The sequence below is a fragment of the Diplotaxodon limnothrissa genome, linkage group LG7 (assembly GCF_057381915.1).
Source record: "Diplotaxodon limnothrissa isolate DT_005_m linkage group LG7, D_limnothrissa_male_GT1.1, whole genome shotgun sequence".
Lineage (NCBI taxonomy): Eukaryota > Metazoa > Chordata > Actinopteri > Cichliformes > Cichlidae > Diplotaxodon > Diplotaxodon limnothrissa.
In genome coordinates this window covers 17,737,550-17,758,424 of record NC_140602.1, presented here as the reverse complement: position 1 = coordinate 17,758,424, position 20,875 = coordinate 17,737,550, and the positions used below count along the sequence as shown (strand labels likewise).

The 20,875-nt window shown below is 40.1% G+C and overlaps 2 protein-coding genes across 2 annotated transcripts; both read right to left on the bottom strand.

The window, feature by feature from the left end:
* Positions 1-11,643: 11,643 nt before the first annotated feature.
* On the bottom strand, positions 11,644-12,567 carry LOC146628130 (galanin receptor 2a). The gene has a single exon (XM_085357601.1). It carries the CDS (start codon positions 12,565-12,567, stop codon positions 11,644-11,646), a length of 924 nt encoding a protein of 307 aa, XP_085213727.1.
* Positions 12,568-17,487: 4,920 nt separating this feature from the next.
* On the bottom strand, positions 17,488-19,586 carry LOC146628129 (parathyroid hormone-related protein-like). The gene is made up of 3 exons (XM_085357600.1): positions 19,180-19,586; positions 18,910-19,015; positions 17,488-18,392 (listed from the first exon to the last, which is right to left on the bottom strand). Exons 2-3 carry the CDS (start codon positions 19,011-19,013, stop codon positions 17,996-17,998), a joined length of 501 nt encoding a protein of 166 aa, XP_085213726.1. The 5' UTR covers positions 19,014-19,015; positions 19,180-19,586; the 3' UTR covers positions 17,488-17,995.
* Between the last annotated feature and the right edge of the window lie 1,289 nt (positions 19,587-20,875).

The following is a 20,875-nucleotide window of genomic DNA, read 5'->3' as shown; positions in this document are numbered from 1 at the left end:
CTGAATGCTTTGACGTTCTGGGCCTCGTTTAACCAGGGGCCAGTGGAAACTGCTGGCTTGACTGATACTTGAGCAGCCAGAAAAGATGGAGCCTTCTGGAAGCTGCAGCCAAAATAACATTCATGGCTTCTTTTATTTAAAGGGCTCAATTATATAAGTTGGAGCAAGTGGAGCCCCAGAAGACAACTGACCTATAGCCTCATGGTTACTGATATTCAGAGGTGTCGAGCAACTCAGTTGCAATTCTTCAGACCTCGTTAGGCCCTTGTCAGACTGCAAATCCAATCAAACAGGATAAAATGTATTATTTTTCTCTTTCTAACAGTTTGAATCTGCCGCTACAACTAGTGAAGATTAGATAATAATGAAACATACAGACAATGTGCGGCCTACACGGTGAACTTATATGTGCACTGCAGCAGCAGAGTGATCTAATTATAGCTCGATTTTTCCACTTTCATAAAGCTGTGTCAGTTATGTCATATACTGCAGACACACAAGCACAACAATAGCACCGGGGTGCTAATCAGGGTTATTAAATTCAAACGGGATGCTTTGCCTTATTATGCATACACAGACAGTATTTTACAGATAATTATATTCCATTATAAGTATATTTCACACCAAAGGGCGTGCTTCTTTTTTTTACTGCAATGTTAACAAACCAAAGTTGTCAATAGAGCTCAATTGTTCACCTGCTGAACAAAAGGTTGGATCTCAGACTCGCATGTCAGTTTTAGGACATTGTTCCACCTGCTAATGTGTTAGCATATAGCATTCTCCAAATGACTGTCTGGGTCAAGCCAAGGTGTCAGGCCTTGGCTGTATCCTGGGAAACAAACAATAACAAACAAGTTAAGGAAGTGACACATGGCGCTCGCGTATCTGTCAGAGCAAAAAGAAAAGGCTCAAAGAATCCACAGTTGATAGTTCAGCGAGGATGGGCAGCAACGTCCTTCGGGGTATTCATCTGATCCCATTTGATTAGTTGCTAAGAGTATGAAATTGTACTGTGCGTGTGAAATTGTACGCACACACACACACACAAAGTATCCATTTAAACCTGTGGATGGATATGCATGTGCATGCAATGAGACACATGCCATTCAGCCAGCAGGGTGCATGAACGCTGACAGTAAGGAACCTCCCATCATTATTAATGGCCTGACCTATGATTGTCAGAGAATCCCTTGGCAACAAGACCAGGTGAGTTCACCGAGCACCTCATACATTAAAAACTTTCTTTCTGGTTTTGTTGAGAGCATTTTTTATCATCATATTTTAATAACTCTGAGAGCAAATATGAACTATATTGATTTTCAAAATAGCACGATGCAAATCATGTAGAAGCTGAGCGAATAACAGATAGCCACGTCTTAAAATGAACACCTTCTAATAATCATATATTACTATAACATTTCAGCACTGCTCACATATTAAGATGAGCACTAACTATATTTCTTGAAAAGGCGTCGATATATATATTAGCCTCGTGATTAATTGCACCTGATCCGTTGAAGCTTGCCTTTGTCTAAATATACACAGGTTGAGTTTCCCGGCTAACCCATTACAGACGTGAGGTAATCACAGTAGCAACTTGCGTGAGTGACCCCCCTTGGCTTTCAGCTCCTCCCCAAGCCCAGGCCAAGAATTTGCCAAGTGTACGTGTGTATTTCTGTAAGCGTGCATCTGGCGCTGGTGCGGCTGGTGAATGAACGCATGTGTGTATCATGTTTGCGTGTGTGAGGGTGTGTTAATAAATAAGTTGAAAGAGGAGTTTTTCTAAGGTCAGCAACGCGAGTCAGCAGGTCCTTCGGATCGTATCGTTGCGGTGCCAGTGACTCTGCTCAAAATGAAATAGGTGGCATTTGAGCCAGTCTGACGTATGCCCTTTAACGCTGGTGATGACAGCTTCTCAGGCTGGAATGAGTCTATAGCGGTGGAGTTATATCTGGGAAGCTTTATGGTAACTCTGAAGACTTATACAACAATCCCAAGTACAGATAGAGAATGAGGGGGCTGTCAAGAGCCCATTTAGGTTCAATTTGAGCCAAATTTACATAAAGTCAATCATTTTTACAGGTCTGATGAACATCAGATGAATTTTTGACAGCACAATCCATCTTTACTCAAACTTCTTTAGTCATCCGTCCTAGGCGTTTGACCTTCACCACATAGAAATGTGTGAGTTATTAGTGTGACAGTAGAAGGTGGCTTTCTTTTTCCTCCATGCAAAGTGGAAAGTTTCTGTGAGATATGCAACTTTAAGGCATGTCAGTGAGAGCTGGATTTATGACATCACATGTACCAGTGACAGTGGGTGACTGGCACAGGCGTGTTGTGGATATATGGGGACATATTCATCTTCAGCGGGGAGGGAGGAGTAGGTGCGATTTTAAGATTACGAAAGTAAGAAAATTACAAAAGTAATATAAATGCGCTGTATAACAACTGCTACAGCAGCAGGTCAGTGATGTTTATTAAATAGATAGTAAGGCTCTGGTTCATTGTGAATTACAGTTATTTCTTGTATATAAACAACGGGTACATTCACACAGTGTATGAATGTTATATCTGGGAAGCTTTATGGTAACTCTGAAGACTTATACAACAATCCCAAGTACAGATAGAGAATGAGGGGGCTGTCAAGAGCCCTTTTAGGTTGTGTGTGTGTGAATGGGTGGATGACTGAATGTAGTGTAGAGCGCTTTGGGGTCCATAGGGACTAAGTAAAGCGCTATACAAATACAGGTCATTTACCATTTACCATTTACAAAAACACAAAAAGGTTTATGACTTTGTTGATCAAAATGTTGTTTAAATCAACTAATTTTAGTTCAACTAAACATTTTAAATTATTCAAAATTTTAAAAAGTCTTACACATCCTCCTATATTGCAGTTTGAACTTTTAGCAGGGGGGTCAAACATAAGGCTTGGGGCTCAGAATCAGCCCGGCAAAGGCACCAACCTGGCCCACTGAATTAATAAAATGTGAACTATATTCACATTCTATAATAAATTGTATGGCTTTTCCGAACGATTAAAAACCTCCCACCGTGGTCTTTCATACTAGACCAAAGTAATTAACTAAGAGATAAACAGTTGAAGTTTGTGTTTTATACACGACAGTCTTGCCAACGCGCTGCCAGAACTTCCTCTCTAATTTTAGACATTTATTTCTTACAATTTAAGTCTAAAGAGTCATGCTGAACGATTTCTTTCATTTGCAGTGGCAGAGACGTATCATTGAAATTGCACTTCTTTGCCTTATACGAAGATATCTGAGGGAGTTAAACATCTTTGCACTGAAGACAGGGGATTTTCCCTGGACTGGCCCACTTAAAATCAAAGTGACCCACAATGTAAAATGAGTTTGACATCACTAACATGTGTACAACAGCATGTGTGTGTTTTATATATGTGTGGGTTTAATCCTATATAACCGTTTTTATTACACATTTTAATAATAGGACTGCCTACATTTTAATCAAGCATCATTGTGCACTGAAAACATTCTGTTTTAAACAAGTTTAACTCTGTTTTAATTTGCACATATCACAACTTGCATATTAGTATCAGTGCATACTTGAAAGAACAACTCAGATGCAACCCCTATTTAGGGTTTATACTACTTTAAATACGCAAGAGGCCTTCTCGATGTCGCCTACAAGGCAAAGTCGTCTTGAATTTTGCCCAAGACTCCTACTGGAATTCTGATCAAGTGATAATGGCTATTCTTAGTCAAAAACTGATACAGTAATGTAAACTACGTGCAGCTTACAGCATACATTTTGGTCTTCACTCATCAGCCAATGTATATGGCAAAGATGTGAGGACCATGCGCAGCTGCATCTAATTAATAGTGTGAAAGTTTTTGCCTAATAGCACCTAAGCTGTGTTTATACCATTCCCATTACCCACTCTGCAAGTGAGGAAAGTACGTAGTCCCCTCACTCCGAGGTGTCTGTACCCAGGGCTTCCACTTTAGAAAGAGGATACCCCACTCAAGCTGTTTGCCAGTTCCTGCATTTTGATAGCCACCACTTTTAGACTGCAGTCATCTGAAGTTGATGTTCCTGTTTTTGCTGATAGGTAATGAAGCATGCAGCAAGACTTGAAACTGGATGCCTCAAATCCAGAGGGCAGGGTTCTTTGGAATTACCTCTGCATGTCCCATCCCACACCTACCTCGGATTATCATTTCACTTCTTGATCAAGCCTTTCCCTTTTTTAGCAGGCAGTGTCGTCCAAAATCCAGGCTGAGGTGGGGGGTGGGTGGGGTGGGGTAGGCAACTCCAGGCGGATCAGTTCACAGGAGAACCACACGTGGGGTATTAATCAAAGGTGACTTCAAAGGTCTCAAATTACAATTTTCTTTATTGGTAACTTTATGTTTATATCATCCTCCCCTCAGACTCCTCTTTCTTGGCACTGGGAGCTCCTGTTAGCTGCTGTTTGTATATGTTTGTGTGCACGTTCTCATCATGTTGAGCACAGCCAGAGTGTTTCAATGCATCACACAGGACCTGATTTATCTGCAGTATCTGAAGCAAACTGATTTGCATTTGTAAAGATCTGCTGTTTTCCCTGCTTTAAAATCAATTTGGGGGCTAGGCTGGGCAACAGCTTTCATTTTATACTACACTACTGTAGACTTAAAATACATAAAATAATACTTCATATATGCTTAAGATGGACAGACTGCCAGCAATGCAAACAGACTCCCCCAGAGTGTCTATGTGTATATATAGTAACATTTAACTTCTAAACCCTCATCAGGCAAATGGTTAATGACAAAGAGAAGACCTCTTATACAGGAAGCTTAAGTCATACAGACACCCACATTCTGCAGGTGCTTCACAAGGTGAGACTGAACTTTCTTGTGAGACTGTTTACAAAATTACTATAATTTAGTGAACTAACTAATAGAACAATATACAGCTTTTACTACTACTGCCTACTTTTGCCTAAGTCACCTTCATGCTTAGAAAACAGCTCGGACTCATCAGGGGACCTTTTGATGTGTACTTTGGTGTCTGGCACTTGGAAGTAGATCCTTTGTGTTATGTTTACATACACTGCTAAGATGGTGAAAGGTTGCTTAACAGGGGGACTGAATATGAACATATACACAGTTACCAGTTGGGGGTTCTGTGACTGATAGAGATAGAATAATGAGAGGAAGAGAGAGAGTATTGTGGTATGTAATGGATGGCTAGCTACTGCTGAATACACGTTCCACTATAAACCAAGCTCCATCTCCGTTCTTCTGTCGAATACACCACACTTTGGATTTTGTGGGCTGAGGGCACCAGGCCTCTGAATCCCGCAGAAGCTCAATCAGATTAGGATGTGAACTCTAGCTATTCTTGAGCTGTCTCCTCGATGTGGCTGTTCTGCTGGGTCCTTGTTATCAGGGAGCACCGCAGCCATCAGGAGAAGGGCTTGATTTGCAGAGATGCTTGGATAGATGGTATCTGTCAAATTGAAATATGCATGCCAAGGTCTCTTAACAGAACACCACCTTGCTATGAAAAGATCAATATTATTTGCATCACTTGTCAGTGGTTTAAATGTTTTGGGTGTAACTGAATCAAGAAAATAAGCATCATTAGGTTTTAATACCCCTTTTTGTCATGCTGCTCTGGTCACAAGTTGTTTTGGTGTCCTGTCAAGACCAAAGCAAGACCATGCTCAGAGTTTTGCTGAGGGTTGACCCCAAAATCTTCACATTTTCAATCTTCACATTACCTGCCGTGTTACAGTGTGTGCTGCACTGTCAAAGGGCTGCTGGACTCTGATATTAGGTCAGCCTGGAATCATCTGCATACAAGTTGTTGCCATGTGGCAGATAGTCTCCACCAGCCCACACCATGGAAATCTTGTGTTTTCTCTAAAACAAATGAAGCATTACTTCAATGTGTTCATAAACAGGGTCACCTTAAAGCAGAGGGGCTGATCTCCCTCTCTGCTTTCACTTAGCTTTCTGTTATTTGTTTTAAGATGATGCAGGGTGCTTGATGGTCCTATTGTATTTCTGCAAAGCAGCTTCTGAGCCCAGTGGATCTTTGGGTTACTCACATAACCGATGGAGAACTGGTTTTGTGATGACATCACATGCTGAGCTGTCCTGGGGTGCTTTGCACTTTGTTGCACTTTGTATTCCAACTAAGAGTCAGTCAGCATGCTAAGAAAATAAACGCACAGCATGGTATATTTAACAGCCTCTCTTTTGAAGAGCCACCACTGCATAGTTCGGCTATTGTAAACACAGCACAATAACCTCTGTAAACCCTGTCATATTAAGAATTTACACTCGTGTTTGTGTCTGTATAGATGCTGTATTTTCATCTTTCAGCAGTGCTGTAATTGAATCCCGCTCACAGAGCAGCCCTCCGCAGTGAACCTTAGAGACTCCTATAAATAAACTGACAACTCTCCTTCAACACTTGCCTATATGGCATATGGAATGATTAGCTCATGGCTGGAGCCCTCTGATCTTACAGTGTGTAGCCACAACTATTTTCTGTCAGCTATTTGCATTGCTTAACTCGTGGATTGCATCAAGAATGGGGTCTCTGAGGAATTCATAAAATGTAGCTGTGTTGCTGTGTGTGTTGGCCAAACATTAACTTATTATGTGTAACATGATATTGTATTAACAGGATAATTTGTTACAAGAAATGTTTATAAGAGGACTTATTAAGATTGGTCAGTATAACTGTATAAATTGTTGTTTTGATCATTAAAAAGTGCAGTGAAATCTGCATCGATGGCAGCAATAGATAAAACAGATGCATTTAATCCCTTTGATTTTTGCGCTGTCCTGTAAAGACTTTGCTATGACATGTTCTTAATACTAATCTTGTCACCTCTACACTGTGGCAGAGGATCTTTTGGCATTTTTCACCTGTGTTAAGGAAAGTCTTACATGGATCAAGAAAAAGGATGGGCCAGCTAAGCTGCCTGCTCTATCCTCTGAGCACCTTGCCATCACCGTGACGGAGACAGTGGTCACCTTTAGGTGCCTGTAGTAGAATAGCTCCAGCTCCAGTCCCTGCTTTCTTTTCAACTTTCTCATGTGCATGAAAACAACATGGAGCTTTCATGTCAGCTGTAATGGGTAAACACTCTTTACCCATTCTGAATGAGGCCATTTGTGTTGGATTTAAGACTTTTTTTAGCGCATTGTTAGTACTTATTTTAACATCATTTTCGACATTGCTGTTGATTCCTTCATCGACCACAGGTGTTATAGGTCACCAGTTCTAATGTAGGTATGATGCAGCACAAAACACTGGAGCTGGTAACCCAGTGCACCAGCATTTTTATTCAATAGGAGTATTTTTAGTTTCAAGCACACTGTACAAAAATATGACGCACAACTCTTGTTATGCATTTTACTTTTCATTTATTCAACATTAAGTGAAGTATTAATTTGAGGTAAGCCTTAAACTAACTGTTAGTTTTGATTCTTTGCTGTTAGATGATTTTATTTTGTTGAGCAGTTAATAAAGCTGCTATTTTGACTTGAGTTCAGTTCATTTGCCCTGTTTTAACTGCTCAGTGTTAGTTCATTTTGTACATGTTACGGTTCTGGGTCAGTTTCTACCCAGTATTTTGAGTTTATTATGTTTTGGTTTAATTTTGCATCAGGAATTGTTCTCTTGTTTGTGTTCTCATGCTTTGTGTTCTCATGCTTTGTGTGGGTTTAGTTCCATGTGTTTTTTTCTGTCGGTCTCTCAGTGTCAAGTCTGCCTCTTTGTGTAGTGTTCTTGTTTCCTGTTTTATTGTGAAGGTCTGCATCTCATGTGAGTGTGTGTGTGTGTTCAGTTTTACCTCTGTGTCGTCTTGTTGATTACTCCCAGCTGTGTTCCCCACCTGTGTGTAATCGCCCTGTGTTTCTCTGTGTGTATTTAAGTCGCGTCTTCTGTGTATCCACCCTGCTTCATCTGTGTGTTTCCCTGCTGTCAACCGTCATCTTTTTCCGCCCACTCTCATTCATGTCCAGGTTCGTGTTCTGTAGTCAGTTTGTTCCCAGTTTAGTTTAGTCTTTGCTCCGTTTGCCGTTTGTCCATTTCATTTTTGTGTTTAATAAACCACCCTCACACCTGTACAAGTGCCTGCGTTTGGATCCTCCTTTATTTTCCACACGGCTCATCTCACTCGCTGTGACAGTATATTTTTGCATTTTGGGGGTAAATAAAATGCACTTTTTCAAAATACCCACCGTGTCCTCGTGTCTAACCATCTCAGTCCCTCACAGTATACATATTATAAGTAAGTGTGTATATATGTATGTGTGTGTGTGTGTGTGTGTGTGTATATGATGCAACGTCTGGGCTTCAACTGAGGCCACAACTCAGCATGAGTAAAACTGCATTATAAGGGATGAAAGAACGATGAAGAGGAAAGTCATACAACACTTGCTGGAAGCCAACTACACACTACTGGGGCACTTATTCTGTCAGTAAGCAAACTGAACTGCTAATACAAAGTAAAACACCACACTAACAAAACATGCAAACAAATGATATCACCAGCACAAGTGAGCAAACTCCCAGGACAACAACCGCTCATGTGACCTGGGTGCAGCCACCTATCAGGGTATGGCACTGACAACCCAAATACAGAGGCAAAATAAGTGAAAGCAAGCTTTAGCTGCTGATGAAAAGTTCAAAGGTAACGAAAAGAGAAGTATGAAAACACAGGCAGCCAAAGACACCAGGAGTACACACTGAGTAAATCTTACAAGGAAGGGGACACATCCAGGAACATACACAGATCCTCTGCCAGAGAGGAGACAGGACTATATTTAAACTGACGACTGTCTGGGGACTGACAAACAGGAGAGGAATGAGATGAAGGTAAAAGTGACACAGAGGTGAGATAATCACAAAACAGGAAGTAAAACAAGACAAGAATGCAAAGAAAGCTTTAAAGAAAAATGGGAAATAAACAAAAAAATATCACTAGAAATAGGATTATCATTAAACACACAGAGAGGGTAGAAGTTCTTAGTAGTCTTCACAAGGGGTAACACGGGAAGATATCACATCAAAACTGCAAAAACTAAACAACACAGTAAAAACCTAATTACCACAGCAGCAATAACAACAACTACAGTGAATTAAACTGATTTCAAAATAAAATAAAACTTCCATACAACAGGACCTCTGTGACCGGAGGAGTCGTCCCCTGCTGGCCATTAGAGAGGAATTTTAAAGTTGCCTCGTATTTACTTAGTTTTTCATACCTCTGAGCTACATCCATGTTTTCTTAATAGTTTTTGATCTATCCTCATACTTAAAACACACAAATAGCTCTGATCGTATTGGCTATTGTTCCACAAAGGACCAACCAATCGGCTACGACTGCACAACTTATAGCCTGGCAAGCTATTTAATAACCAGACATTGTTACCTATAGTTTTTTCCCTGCTAAATTGTATTAGCATCCTCTAGCTTTGCCACAATAAAGTTATTTTGACAAATGCCATCAGAACAAGTTCTTTATCACTAATCTTCCTCTGAAAACAGTACATTTGTTTTTGCTACACTGAAACACTCTGCGTGCATTCTTTATTGTCTCACCACATACAGCATAGGGACTGACTACTAGCCTTACTGGTCAGTACAAGTCAGGCCAGCTGTACGGTAAAGAGAAGGCCAAAAGTCAGGGGGCAAGCTGACAGAGGGAGGGGCTGGTTGTCTCCTATTACTTGCTGCCAGAACTCAGCCAGCCTCATTATAACTTCTCTCACTCTGCTTTCTGTTTAACCACAACACCTGATACACAGTCATCATCTTACACCCTCCACAAACTTTAGGCCTGTCTCATCAAAGAGTGTGAACATAGATGTGGGCTTTTATCTGGGACCTGTGATCTTTTTGTGAAAGAGAAATATCAACCGCTGTTGGCGGTGCTGCCATGTGGTTAATCAGCAGCTCTTGAAGGGTTGAGCTCATTTTTAAATGAACATTATTGGTAAGGTTTGATTGTGCAGTTAGGATGTGGTTAAACCCCCAGTAAACAGCTGATCGCATCACCTTATATCATGCAGTCACTGCCCTCAGACAATCACAAAACAGCATTAAGAGAAATATCAAATACAAAATCACGCTTACGTGAACTCTCCAGTGTGAGAGTTTGGACCCGAGGCTTTCGAGATGTCACTTTTGATGGCTCACTTGAATTGTGTGAAGGTGAAAGCTGCGGCTGACCTCTGGGTTCTTCATTACATGTAATGTAGTGTAATACTACTGGATCATATAGTCCATATTTAATAGCCATTAGATGCCAAAGTAGCAAAATTTACTGAATGATTTATGGCTGTTTGGAAGAATAGCTGCTCTGTGAATGGAAACCAGATTTGTGGCAGGGTGGGTGGGGGGTGGAGGTATGTGCACACATGTGTAGAGAGTAACAGGAAGCAGACCAGCTTTCTCAAATAAATCATTAAATAATTAAATTTCAAGTTTCTCTCCAAGCAATATTCTACTTTCTGTGTACTTTATGACAAAAAAAAAATGAGTATCAATATCAGCTGGTTTCTAGTGAGTCTCCCACCCTGTCAATGAACTCAGTGCCCACCATCTTTGACTGCAGCCTCTGGTGGTAACCTTAATCACACACGAGCTAGTTCTACACCTGCTACAGGTTCTGATTAGAGTGGCCCTCCACCTCAAAGCTGGTCATCAGAGCCGAACAAGGACTACAAATTCCACTTTTTTTCCAGATGGATGAGACTGGAGTGCTTTGAACCACAGGATGAGATCCTCTCTGAATGATATGGAGTACTGTCACAACAGCAACCTGAACACTGCAGCGTGTTTTATGAGGCTTGTTATTATATTCCTAGAAACAGAAGCAAATATTTAAGAGAAACACTGCGGCAAAACAAAAGAAAAAGCAAACTGTGCGCAATCAGTGTCCTGACCTTTTATCCATCCGTTTATTTACTGTTAAAAACATAAAACTACAGAATAATTGAGGTCATCATATTAGTTTTATTCTGAAATTTTAGTGTGTAAGTAGTGAAGGTAACAGTGAAAGATTGTGTACAAAGTTTCTCTTAAAAAAAAGTGAAGGAAAAAATCCAAACAGGGATACAAAAACATTCAAGCTTCATGATGTATTAAGTCTGAAAAACCTCTACATATTTTTACATTTACACCACAAATACAGACGGTTTCTCTAGTGATTGTGATCTCATGATTCTTCTGAATGTGTTTCTGTTAAAACAGATAAATTGTAATCAGATCTGTATTAATCCTCAAACACATTTCAACATGATGGGGAAAGAAAATTGACCCCCCGATGGTGATGGGAAATCACAGTCATTTGTAAAAATAAAGTAGGATATTGTTTCAAAGACAAATCGTCATTAAGATAGCGATACAGAAACTGATTCCTCCTGCTTTTTAAGGCACATAGCAGATGTGTCACGCCTGAAAATAGACTTTTGATGTCTACTTACTTCTATATTTAAAGCGCACACTTGGAATGGGAAACTGAAATAATCACAAATGTCAACAACAGCAACAACTAAAAAAAATGGCAGACACAGCAGAAATTTTGATTTGTACAAACAGTAACTGTAACAAAAAGGTGTCTTCAGCTCACAAACAAATCAGCTGACTCTAAAGGCTGTCTGTGGTAACACTGGTGACCTGCGGCTGCACCCTGTTCCTGTTACAGCTGAAGAGCCAGGCTGCCCTCCTGTGGCGGTAGCGCTTAGACAGCAGCACATAGAGCACTGGGTTGACACAGGGGTGCAGGTATTGGAGCACAGTACAGATAAAGTGGAATATATCCCAAGCCGCTCTGTGGCGATACAGCCCCAGGTACACACACAGCTCCAGCACATAACTAGGCAGCCAGCACACTGAGAAGGTAGCTGCAGCCAAGAAAACCATGACAGAGGCTCTGCGGGTGTTTTTGGCACTGGACACTGACATTACGGGACTCTTGTGGAGAAACAGAGCCAGACGGACATAGTTGAATGCAATGACTAGCATCGGAATAAAGTAGTAAAGTACAAACTGGCTTAGGACCACTTGGTAGTGGTGCTCATGAATGGTTGGAAGGCAGAAGGTGAAGTTCGTCAGGTTTGGGCCCATGCTCTTTTTGGTAGCAAACATTCGCAGAGGCAGGCTAATAAAGAAGCTGAGGGCCCAGACTAAGACAAACATAAGAATGACCAGATCCATGGTGGGAGGCTGGTACGGGTTGGTGATGATCATGGCTCGGGTCATGGACACAGCGCATAGCGAATAGGTGCTAGCTGCCAGACTGAAGGCTAGCAGGAACTGGTAAACCTTGCAGGAGATGTCACCAAGAGGCCAGGAGTGACTTACAGCAGAGTGCAGTGTGAAAGGGATGAGCAGGAGAGTTAGGAAGTCAGCCAGAGTCATGCTGAACAGAAGGATATCGAGCCGGTTCTTACGCAGTGTGTTGTACTTGGCAAACAAAGAGAAGACCAGCAGGTTGGCACACAGCCCAATGCCCAGGATCACACCACAGGTACAGGCAAAGATTAACCCATAGGTGTTGGGAAAAGCCATGTTGTCATCGGAGTGACATCATCTGTCAGAAAAGAATGACATTTGGATTTTGAGATTTGGGTTAAAAAAGAACAATAAATTAATTAGGGAAATAAAATCCCGATTAATGACTCAACAAACTGAAGTCCTGTTTATATCACATTTACTCTGCTTAATGTTAACACACAAGTGACAGCTTCATCACATGGCACCTGTAAGGCTTGTGTAGACCTACGTGTCACAGTAAATGACACATATATACCAAAACACATATATGATGCAAGGCAGAGTAAATGTACTGATCAACACTTTTGTTTACTGACAAGCCAAATTTATTTCAATATCACTTTAAGACGACGCTGAAAGCTACTAAATATCTACATTTACACTAAATATAGTGTTAAACAAATTAATATGGTTTAACTCAGACGTGATAGCACTGGAAAGAGACATCAGGTTAATCATTTTTTACTTACCATTGTTGTACCTCCATTATTAGCTCATGTCCACAAGTGAACTAACCTCATTATGTAAAATGAAACATTTGCTGGTTTGTATCCCGTTAAAACAAACTGTGAGATGTGAGAGCCTCTAAGGACTCATTACAAAGTGTGATCGCTGAATGTGAAGGCAAGAAAGGCAAACATTACTTGGGCCAGATTGATTCTGGTTGACTAGGTTTAAAGAGAAATGGACTCTGGTCACTCTGGGAGAGATCAGTGATATACAGTGCATACGTGTTTTGTTAGCATTCATGTTTCTTAGTTTTGTTATATGATGTTTGAAGCTCTGTAGTCTAGCAGTACATGAATAGACAACACTGGCCTATTTAGGGACATAAAAGGTGCTTTGTAAAAGGTCTGGTCTGGCAATTAATCATCAAAGCTAACTAGGCACCTATGTAAACCTGAGCAGATGATAAACACACTGATAAATGTGAATGCCCTATAAGATGTGTGGCAACAGCAGCAATGAGCATTGCAAAAGTAAACAGTAGCAGTTTTTCTTTAACCTCTAATCAAACAAAAGTGTTGATCATTTCACTAATGTGATATTTGCAGTACGATAGTGATAAGTTTTACTTGAGGGAAAGATTTCTTTTGCATTTAAAACATGAAAAAGAAAGAAAACGGGGCTACTGCAGTAGGCCTACCCTTGATGGTAGGCCTACTGCAGGAGTTCACAACCAATTCACTGTATTTATATGAAATGTTTAATGTCTGAGTGCGTATGCCCTGTGAGCCAAACACTTCCTGTCAGAAGTCTATTTAGAACTAGAAACGTCTGTTCTTGAACACAAGCAACAGAATGAAAGCTTTTCGAAGATTTGGCAGTTCAAGCTGATATTGTGCCAATTTCACTGTTTTATGTTTGAATGTGATATCTTAGCCCTGAGATGTTTTTCTTGAGATTTTCTTATTATTCATCACAAATGTTCACTTGGACTCAAGGATGAACTGATTCGATTTTATTTTTACTTCATAAAACAAGTTCTTATTCTAATTCTTACAAAAATTTTACACAAATTTCTAATAGGATAAAATGATAAAATAATAATGTTTTAAAACCAAAAGGTCAAAGTTCACCTTCACTACCCCATAAAACACTCCACCACAACTAAGGAACAGAGGGAAAGATGGATTTATGTTATCTATGTTTCGTAAGTAGGCGCAGCAGCGACCTGTCTTTGATGGTAAATGGCCTGCATTTGTATAGCGCTTTTCTAGTCCATAGGACCCCAAAGCGCTTCACACTACATTCAGTCATTCACCCATTCACACACAGGCAATAGCAAGCTACATTGTAGCCACAGCTGCCCTGGGGCGCACTGACAGAGGCGAGGCTGCCGGACACAGGCGCCACCGGGCCCTCTGACCACCACCAGTAGGCAAACATGGGGTTAGTATCTTGCCCAAGGATATTTGGCATGCAGCCAGGATGCAGCCTGGGATCGAACCACCGACCTTCTGATTATTGGCTGACCTGCTCTGCCACCTGAGCTACAGCCACCCCGATAGCAACAAACTAGCATTAGCTTCACAAGCTTTTCACCAGTACTTACCTGCAGTGTGCATTTGGTTATATGTGTGGACCAAAGAGAGGGAGCAAAATACTGACAACTCTACATCAAATGTAACCTGAGAGAATATAAAGATAAATGCATGAATATAAATGTGCTTACCTCTCTCTTTACCACTAGTCTTTGGTGTATTATAAACCATCTTTTGCTCGTATTATGTTTTTTTGATGTTTTGTTTTTGTTTTCTCTTGTTTTGTTGTTTTTCTAATCCCATAATATGGCCAGTGAGCGATGTCAAAAAAACCCCCACCTAGCTCATTGATTATGTTCTCTGTTCTTTCACGTCTATAGATATTAATTTTTCTCTGCACTGTTTGATTTCTTCAGTGTGAGCTGCAGGCTCCTAACGGTGGCTTTATCAGGCTTTCCACAGCTTTTATGACTCATTTTAGCTAATGGTGTACACTGCTGCTCTTAGTTCAGGATAGCTGACGTCGATGCATCTGCTAACCCCTCCATTATCGGTGTCTGTATCTTACGTTCAGTGGCTGTTAAAGTGCCACGTGTTCTCAAGTGGAACATTAACAGCTTCATTGTGTTCTGTTCATGCCGAAAGTCAACAACACTGTTTTTCACGCTGCTACCTTCAGCAAACATTTTAAACGTCTGTTTTGACCCAAATGTTACACTTACTATTATTCGTACTATTTTATCTTGATAATAATACAGCATTTGTAACTATTTTTCAAAGACTTTGAGGGAAAACTTACTATGAGCACTATAATAACAATATAATATAATAATTAATCAGTTATTGTATAAACGTTTTTTCAGACAATGTTGTAATCTTATATGATTCACAGAATTCATGGAATATGTTTCTATTCTGAAGTGCTGGTTAAAATAAAAAAAGCAACTTGGTAGTGATCTCAAAGGCAACACACGGTCACAATAGGCTCTTAAAAATTGCATTTTCTAGCTCAGATTAGTTATTGATGATGCAAATAATCCCTTGTGTTGTCAGAAAATGTATATATTGCATACATACATCTGTAGGATATAAAAGAGTACTGAACGCCAAGTTTACTTATAATGGGTTGGATCCCCTTTTGCTCTCAGAACTGCCTTAACTTTTTATGTTAAAGATGCTCCTCAGGAATTTTGGTCCACGTTGACATGACAACATCACACAATTGCTGCAGATTGGTGATGTGAATCTCCTGTTTCATCACATGCCAAAGGTGGTCCAGCAGGTAGAGATCTGGTGACTGTGGAGGCTGGTGAGTGCAGTGAACTAATGATCACATTCAAGAAACCAGTTTAAGATGATCTGAGCAAGTTATCCTGCTGGGAACAACCATTAGAAGACGGGTACACTGTGAAAAAGCGATTACTGGGTAACATTACTCAGGCTGTGGGATACAAGTGATGCTCACTTCATTTCTAAGGGGCTCAAGTGTGACAAGACGATATCCCTAACACCATTATACCACCAGCAGCTGGAACCATTGATACCATTGATGGAGCCATGCTCTCATGTTGTTAATGCCAGATTCTAGTCCTACCATCCAAATGCTGCAGCAGAAACCTAGACTCATCAGACCAGGCAACATTTTTCAACTATTTTATTGTCTAGTTTTTGTGAAGTTGTGTAATTTCTATCCTTGGGTTTTTGCTCTTAGCACAGCACTTGGTGTGGGCTTCATCAAAGGTTGATTTGTGGTGCTGTGTGAGTGTATTTCCAATCTAACCATTCTCTGATCTCTGGCATCAAAAAGGCATTTCTTACCCAGAGAACTGCCACTCAGTGAGTATTTTCTCTTTTTTAGACTATTCTTTGTAAACCCAAGAGATGTTTGTGTTGGAAAATTCCAGTAGACCATCAGTTTTTGAAATATTCAGACCTGGCTATTTGGCACCAACAACCATGCCACGTTCGGAGTCACTTAAATCACCTTGCTTTCCCATTCTTAAACTTGAGCTTTAGCAGGTCATTCAGGTCATCGTGCCCATGGCTAAATACACAAGGTGTGACTGGTTTATTAGATAGTTGCATTTGTGAGTAGCTCAACATATCTACCTAACAAGTTGGCCATTGAGTTTAGGATTTCTAGGTGATACAGACCGACACAGTTCACTGCATCATAATGTTGTAGTGTGACACCCACGAGGAGCTGGCAATGCCTGGTTAAAGGGGGATATTTTGCTGATAATCATATGATCAGGTCTGTGGTAAAAAACTAAAAATAAAATGTTTTTTTCATGTTTTTTCTTAATTCATCCTCTCTAAAGACTTGAGCTGTGACTTGAACCATGGTTTTAGAGGATTATTAGTCTCTTAGTAATTTGCCATTTCTAAATTTTCTCTTATTTTCTACATTTGTATAATTTGAATAACAAATTCACAATTATCAGTGCCTTTATACGCTTCTTTTTCTCTTTTTTTTTGTTTTTGCTTTATTTTGGTCTCACAGTCAAAAATTAAATATTAAAAATATTAAATGCTTTATTTTTAGAAGGAGTCCCAATTAATCAAATTATTTGAATAATTTTTCTCAGCAAATCATTTTGGCTCTTTCTTAATGCCAGATTTTCCATTTGAGCTGCATATATCCTGGTAATAAAGACACAGAGAATAAAAAAAATAGCTCTAAGGACTACATATTTAATGTTTGAATAACTGGAAAATTATACAGTATGCCCTCAGTGCACGTGCAGAACATTATCCAGTTGATGATTCTGGCTTAATGTAAAAGAAAAATCCAATGTTAAGTGATTGAAGTGGGTTTAATGAAGCGTACGCTGAGTTATCTAAGGTGTGAAAGAAAAGCAGGACCATCATAGAAAAAAAAATTACTAAACCATAATCTCAACCACAAAAGAACATATACAGGATATAGCTAAAGTGCATTATGGGATTTAGTCAGCAGCACTGAAATACATTCACAAAATAAATATACATTTTAAAGTACAATAAATTATGAACTGATGTATTCATTGACCAGTTTGTTGTGTGTAAGTCCGTAACGGTCAGCACTCAGAGCCAAACAAAAAGCAGGGTGCCCAGCATCGCATTATTTGTAGAAGTTATCATGTATAGGAAATAAATACTTCCTCCCGTGCTCTTGCATACATCTGAAACTACAAAACATATCACTGCTTGGAAGTATATCAGGGCTGCAGAGTTGTAAAGATTTTCCAAATAAATATGGACCTAAGCAGGTGTTATCATGAAACTAAAATGAAGTGTGAGATTGTTTTACAGCAAAAATACAAACAACAAAGCCAAATATTAATATACAAGCACAAACTCAGGGTTAAGATATAAAGTGACTGAGTCTGGCATCGTTAGTCTGTCAGGCATCAGTCAGCCTGCGTCAGTGTCTTAGTGCAGTACATAAAGGGTACTGTTTTTTTAATTTTTTGCTTTTAGATAGCCATCCGTGGTGGTGCCTTTGTTAGAACAGACCGTGCTCGCCTCCTCTTCTTATCGTTTTCTCTACGCCGGCCCAGCCTCACCTTTTTTTTCCTCTTGGTGGCAACTTTAAGTGACTCCTTATAAGCCTGAGCTTTGTTGGTCTCCTGAGGGAGGTTAGGGCCCACTCTGTCCTGCCTGAACCTGTCAGAGAGATCTTTGGTGGCTCCCGAGGGCTTCTGGTGGTTTCCACTGAAGCTTTGGCTCGAGGTTCTGCTTTGTGCAGGTGGAGCACGATCATCAGCCGTGTGCACCTCCTCCAGCAGCTCGTGTAGCCACATGCGGCGCGTGTACTCATGTATGGTGCGGCCCTTATCATGCATCAGCTGGGCATGGCCTACTGACCTCTTCCTTACAGCAAAAAAAAAAAGTGCCAAAGTTAGATTAAATTGTATCAAAAACAAAGGTAGTAAAAAAGCCACATGGTGGACTATTAGAAATCCGTTTCAGTCTCTGATATCTCTTAGATTACTGCTGAACATTAATCCCAGAGGAATATATCATTTCCTCTGGGATTAATAAAGTGTCTGATTCTCAGTCAGTCATTTAAGAACTTTTTTTGTTCCAACTTTAAATTTTATTTGACATCTCAGTGTTAAGTTAATAGAAGAAGTGGTTGGCTATTATAAATTTTAGGTCAAGCTTTATGAAACCTCAATACAGTAGGTGGCAGCATAAACAAGTGTGAGAGCTGTCACTAATCTGAGTTTGATATGGACCTAAAACAGAGAAAACATCCCATGCCTTACTTTAAAATATTCAAACTGCAGAAAATCTCAAATATTTTTTTCTTAAATTGCTAGCTTTTCGAGATCTTGCATAGAATGTGTTTATTCGTTTTTTTAAAGGTATCACAAAGGTAACTCACATTCTGCTACTAAGTGCATCAACTGGTCTCCCATCGAGAGTCACCGGAGAGCACAGCAAGAACACAGCCAGACTCCACTGATGAAGCACGACTATAGAGCACATCCCTGAGGCAAAAACGGAAGCAACACAATGAATATCATCAGTCTCTCTAATGAGTAATGAATTAATCCTAAACTGTGTCTGTTTTTTCAGTAGAGTTCGTTTCATCTGAAAAATGACACACACAGCCTTTAAACAGTCCTCTAAAAATATAAACATTTAAACTTACTTTGTTTCCAGTGAAAATCCCCCCAAAAAACCGTAAGCTCTTAAGTGTTGATGTTCTTGCAAAAATGATTTCACAAAAAAGATGTGTGAAAATTAATGTGCCAAACACAGTTTGGCCCATTCAGAACTTGTGAGCAGATCCATTGGTGTAAATGTAGCCTAGGGAAATCCCCTCCGAGTCGACTCCATTAATTTGCCTCCCAACAGTGTGTGTTAAGCTATTTATAACTTCCCAGTGTCCGAATAAAAGTGGGATAAAGATAGAAAGAAGAGAAGCCCATCAGCTGCAGAGCCACAACTCTGCTCAGTCCTGCAGTAATCTCATGTGAAGTCGCACTGAAGCATCATCTGTGGTAGTCAGAGCTGCTGAGCCGAGCTGAGAGCTCTGTGTGTGAGCCTGTGTGAGTCCGTGTGAGAACAGGCACTGAGAGAAAGTCAAACTCCTCTTTGGGTGAAGATGCATGCGCTACCTCAGCCCCTACCCATTAAGTCCAGTGCTAACACCCTGCCCAACCTCCCAACCCTCACCTCACTCTCACTCCCCACCAACCCTTCACTCACACCTGCTGTGACATGAACGTGGCACTGATGCAAAGTCCAGTCATACAACAAACAGCGTACTGAAAAAAAACTAATGAATAAACATATATTTAGAGGAATTTCTATGGAATTTCGCCATACTTTCAAAATGCAGTCTACTAGTATATTTTCATTGGGTGCTCAGAAATGACAGGTGTGCACCAGTGTAGGTAATCACGAGTTACCAAGCAGAGAGTGAATGGTATAAGGGGAGGGGCAGGGTTACTCCAAAGTAAACAGCCAGGCCTAACCACTTTCCCAGGGGAGAATGACCATAACCTCAGAGAAACCCAACCCACAGCCTCTCACTGCAGACCATTCAGTTCACCTCCACTCTGCCTCTGCAAACCAGCTCACCACCAAATGGTTACAGTGGGTTCTGAGGTATCTTTCATATTCAGCTCATAATGAGACTACTGAGGTTTGCATTAAGGCAGCTGTATACAACCTGAGGTTCACTATGCATATTCAGGTGCTGAACCGAGTCTCGAGTGCCTAGTGATTTAATAAATGCACTTGTTAAAGGCTTGGCACTCTCACATAAGAGGTGCCTCTGTGACTAAAAGTGCATGTATTTTTAGTCTCACATTGACAGACAGTGCATCATGTCCCAAGTGTGGAAGTGCATGCAGCAAGAAGGAGTGTCTTTTTTAAATATAATGCATTGCTTATATTTGAACCTTTGTTTTTTGTTTTTTCTGAAAAGCCTGATGTACACAATCAGACACTTGCAGTGCTACTGTGAGCAATAAATTGTGCAGAAATACCAGATGTAGCAAAAATAATAAAAAATTAAAACTCAAATATACAAATTGACATTCAATCTTCAAGTGCCCCAAGTTTCAGTAACATTAGAGTTTCAAAATAATATGAATTTTCTAGCAATTATTTCATGGGTCAGGTTTTACAGTGTTAATTTGAACTACAACTCCTGTCACCATTTGAAAAGCTGGGCTAAAAAATAAGTGAAAATTACATTCATTTATAATTTACTAGACCAGTATGCAAACAAAGAAGTTTTTGGAATAGTTTCTTAATTTGATGATTTTTATATAATTGCACATCTCACAAAACAGATATATTTATGTTTTATCAAACATGCTACCAGTGCCACGCTA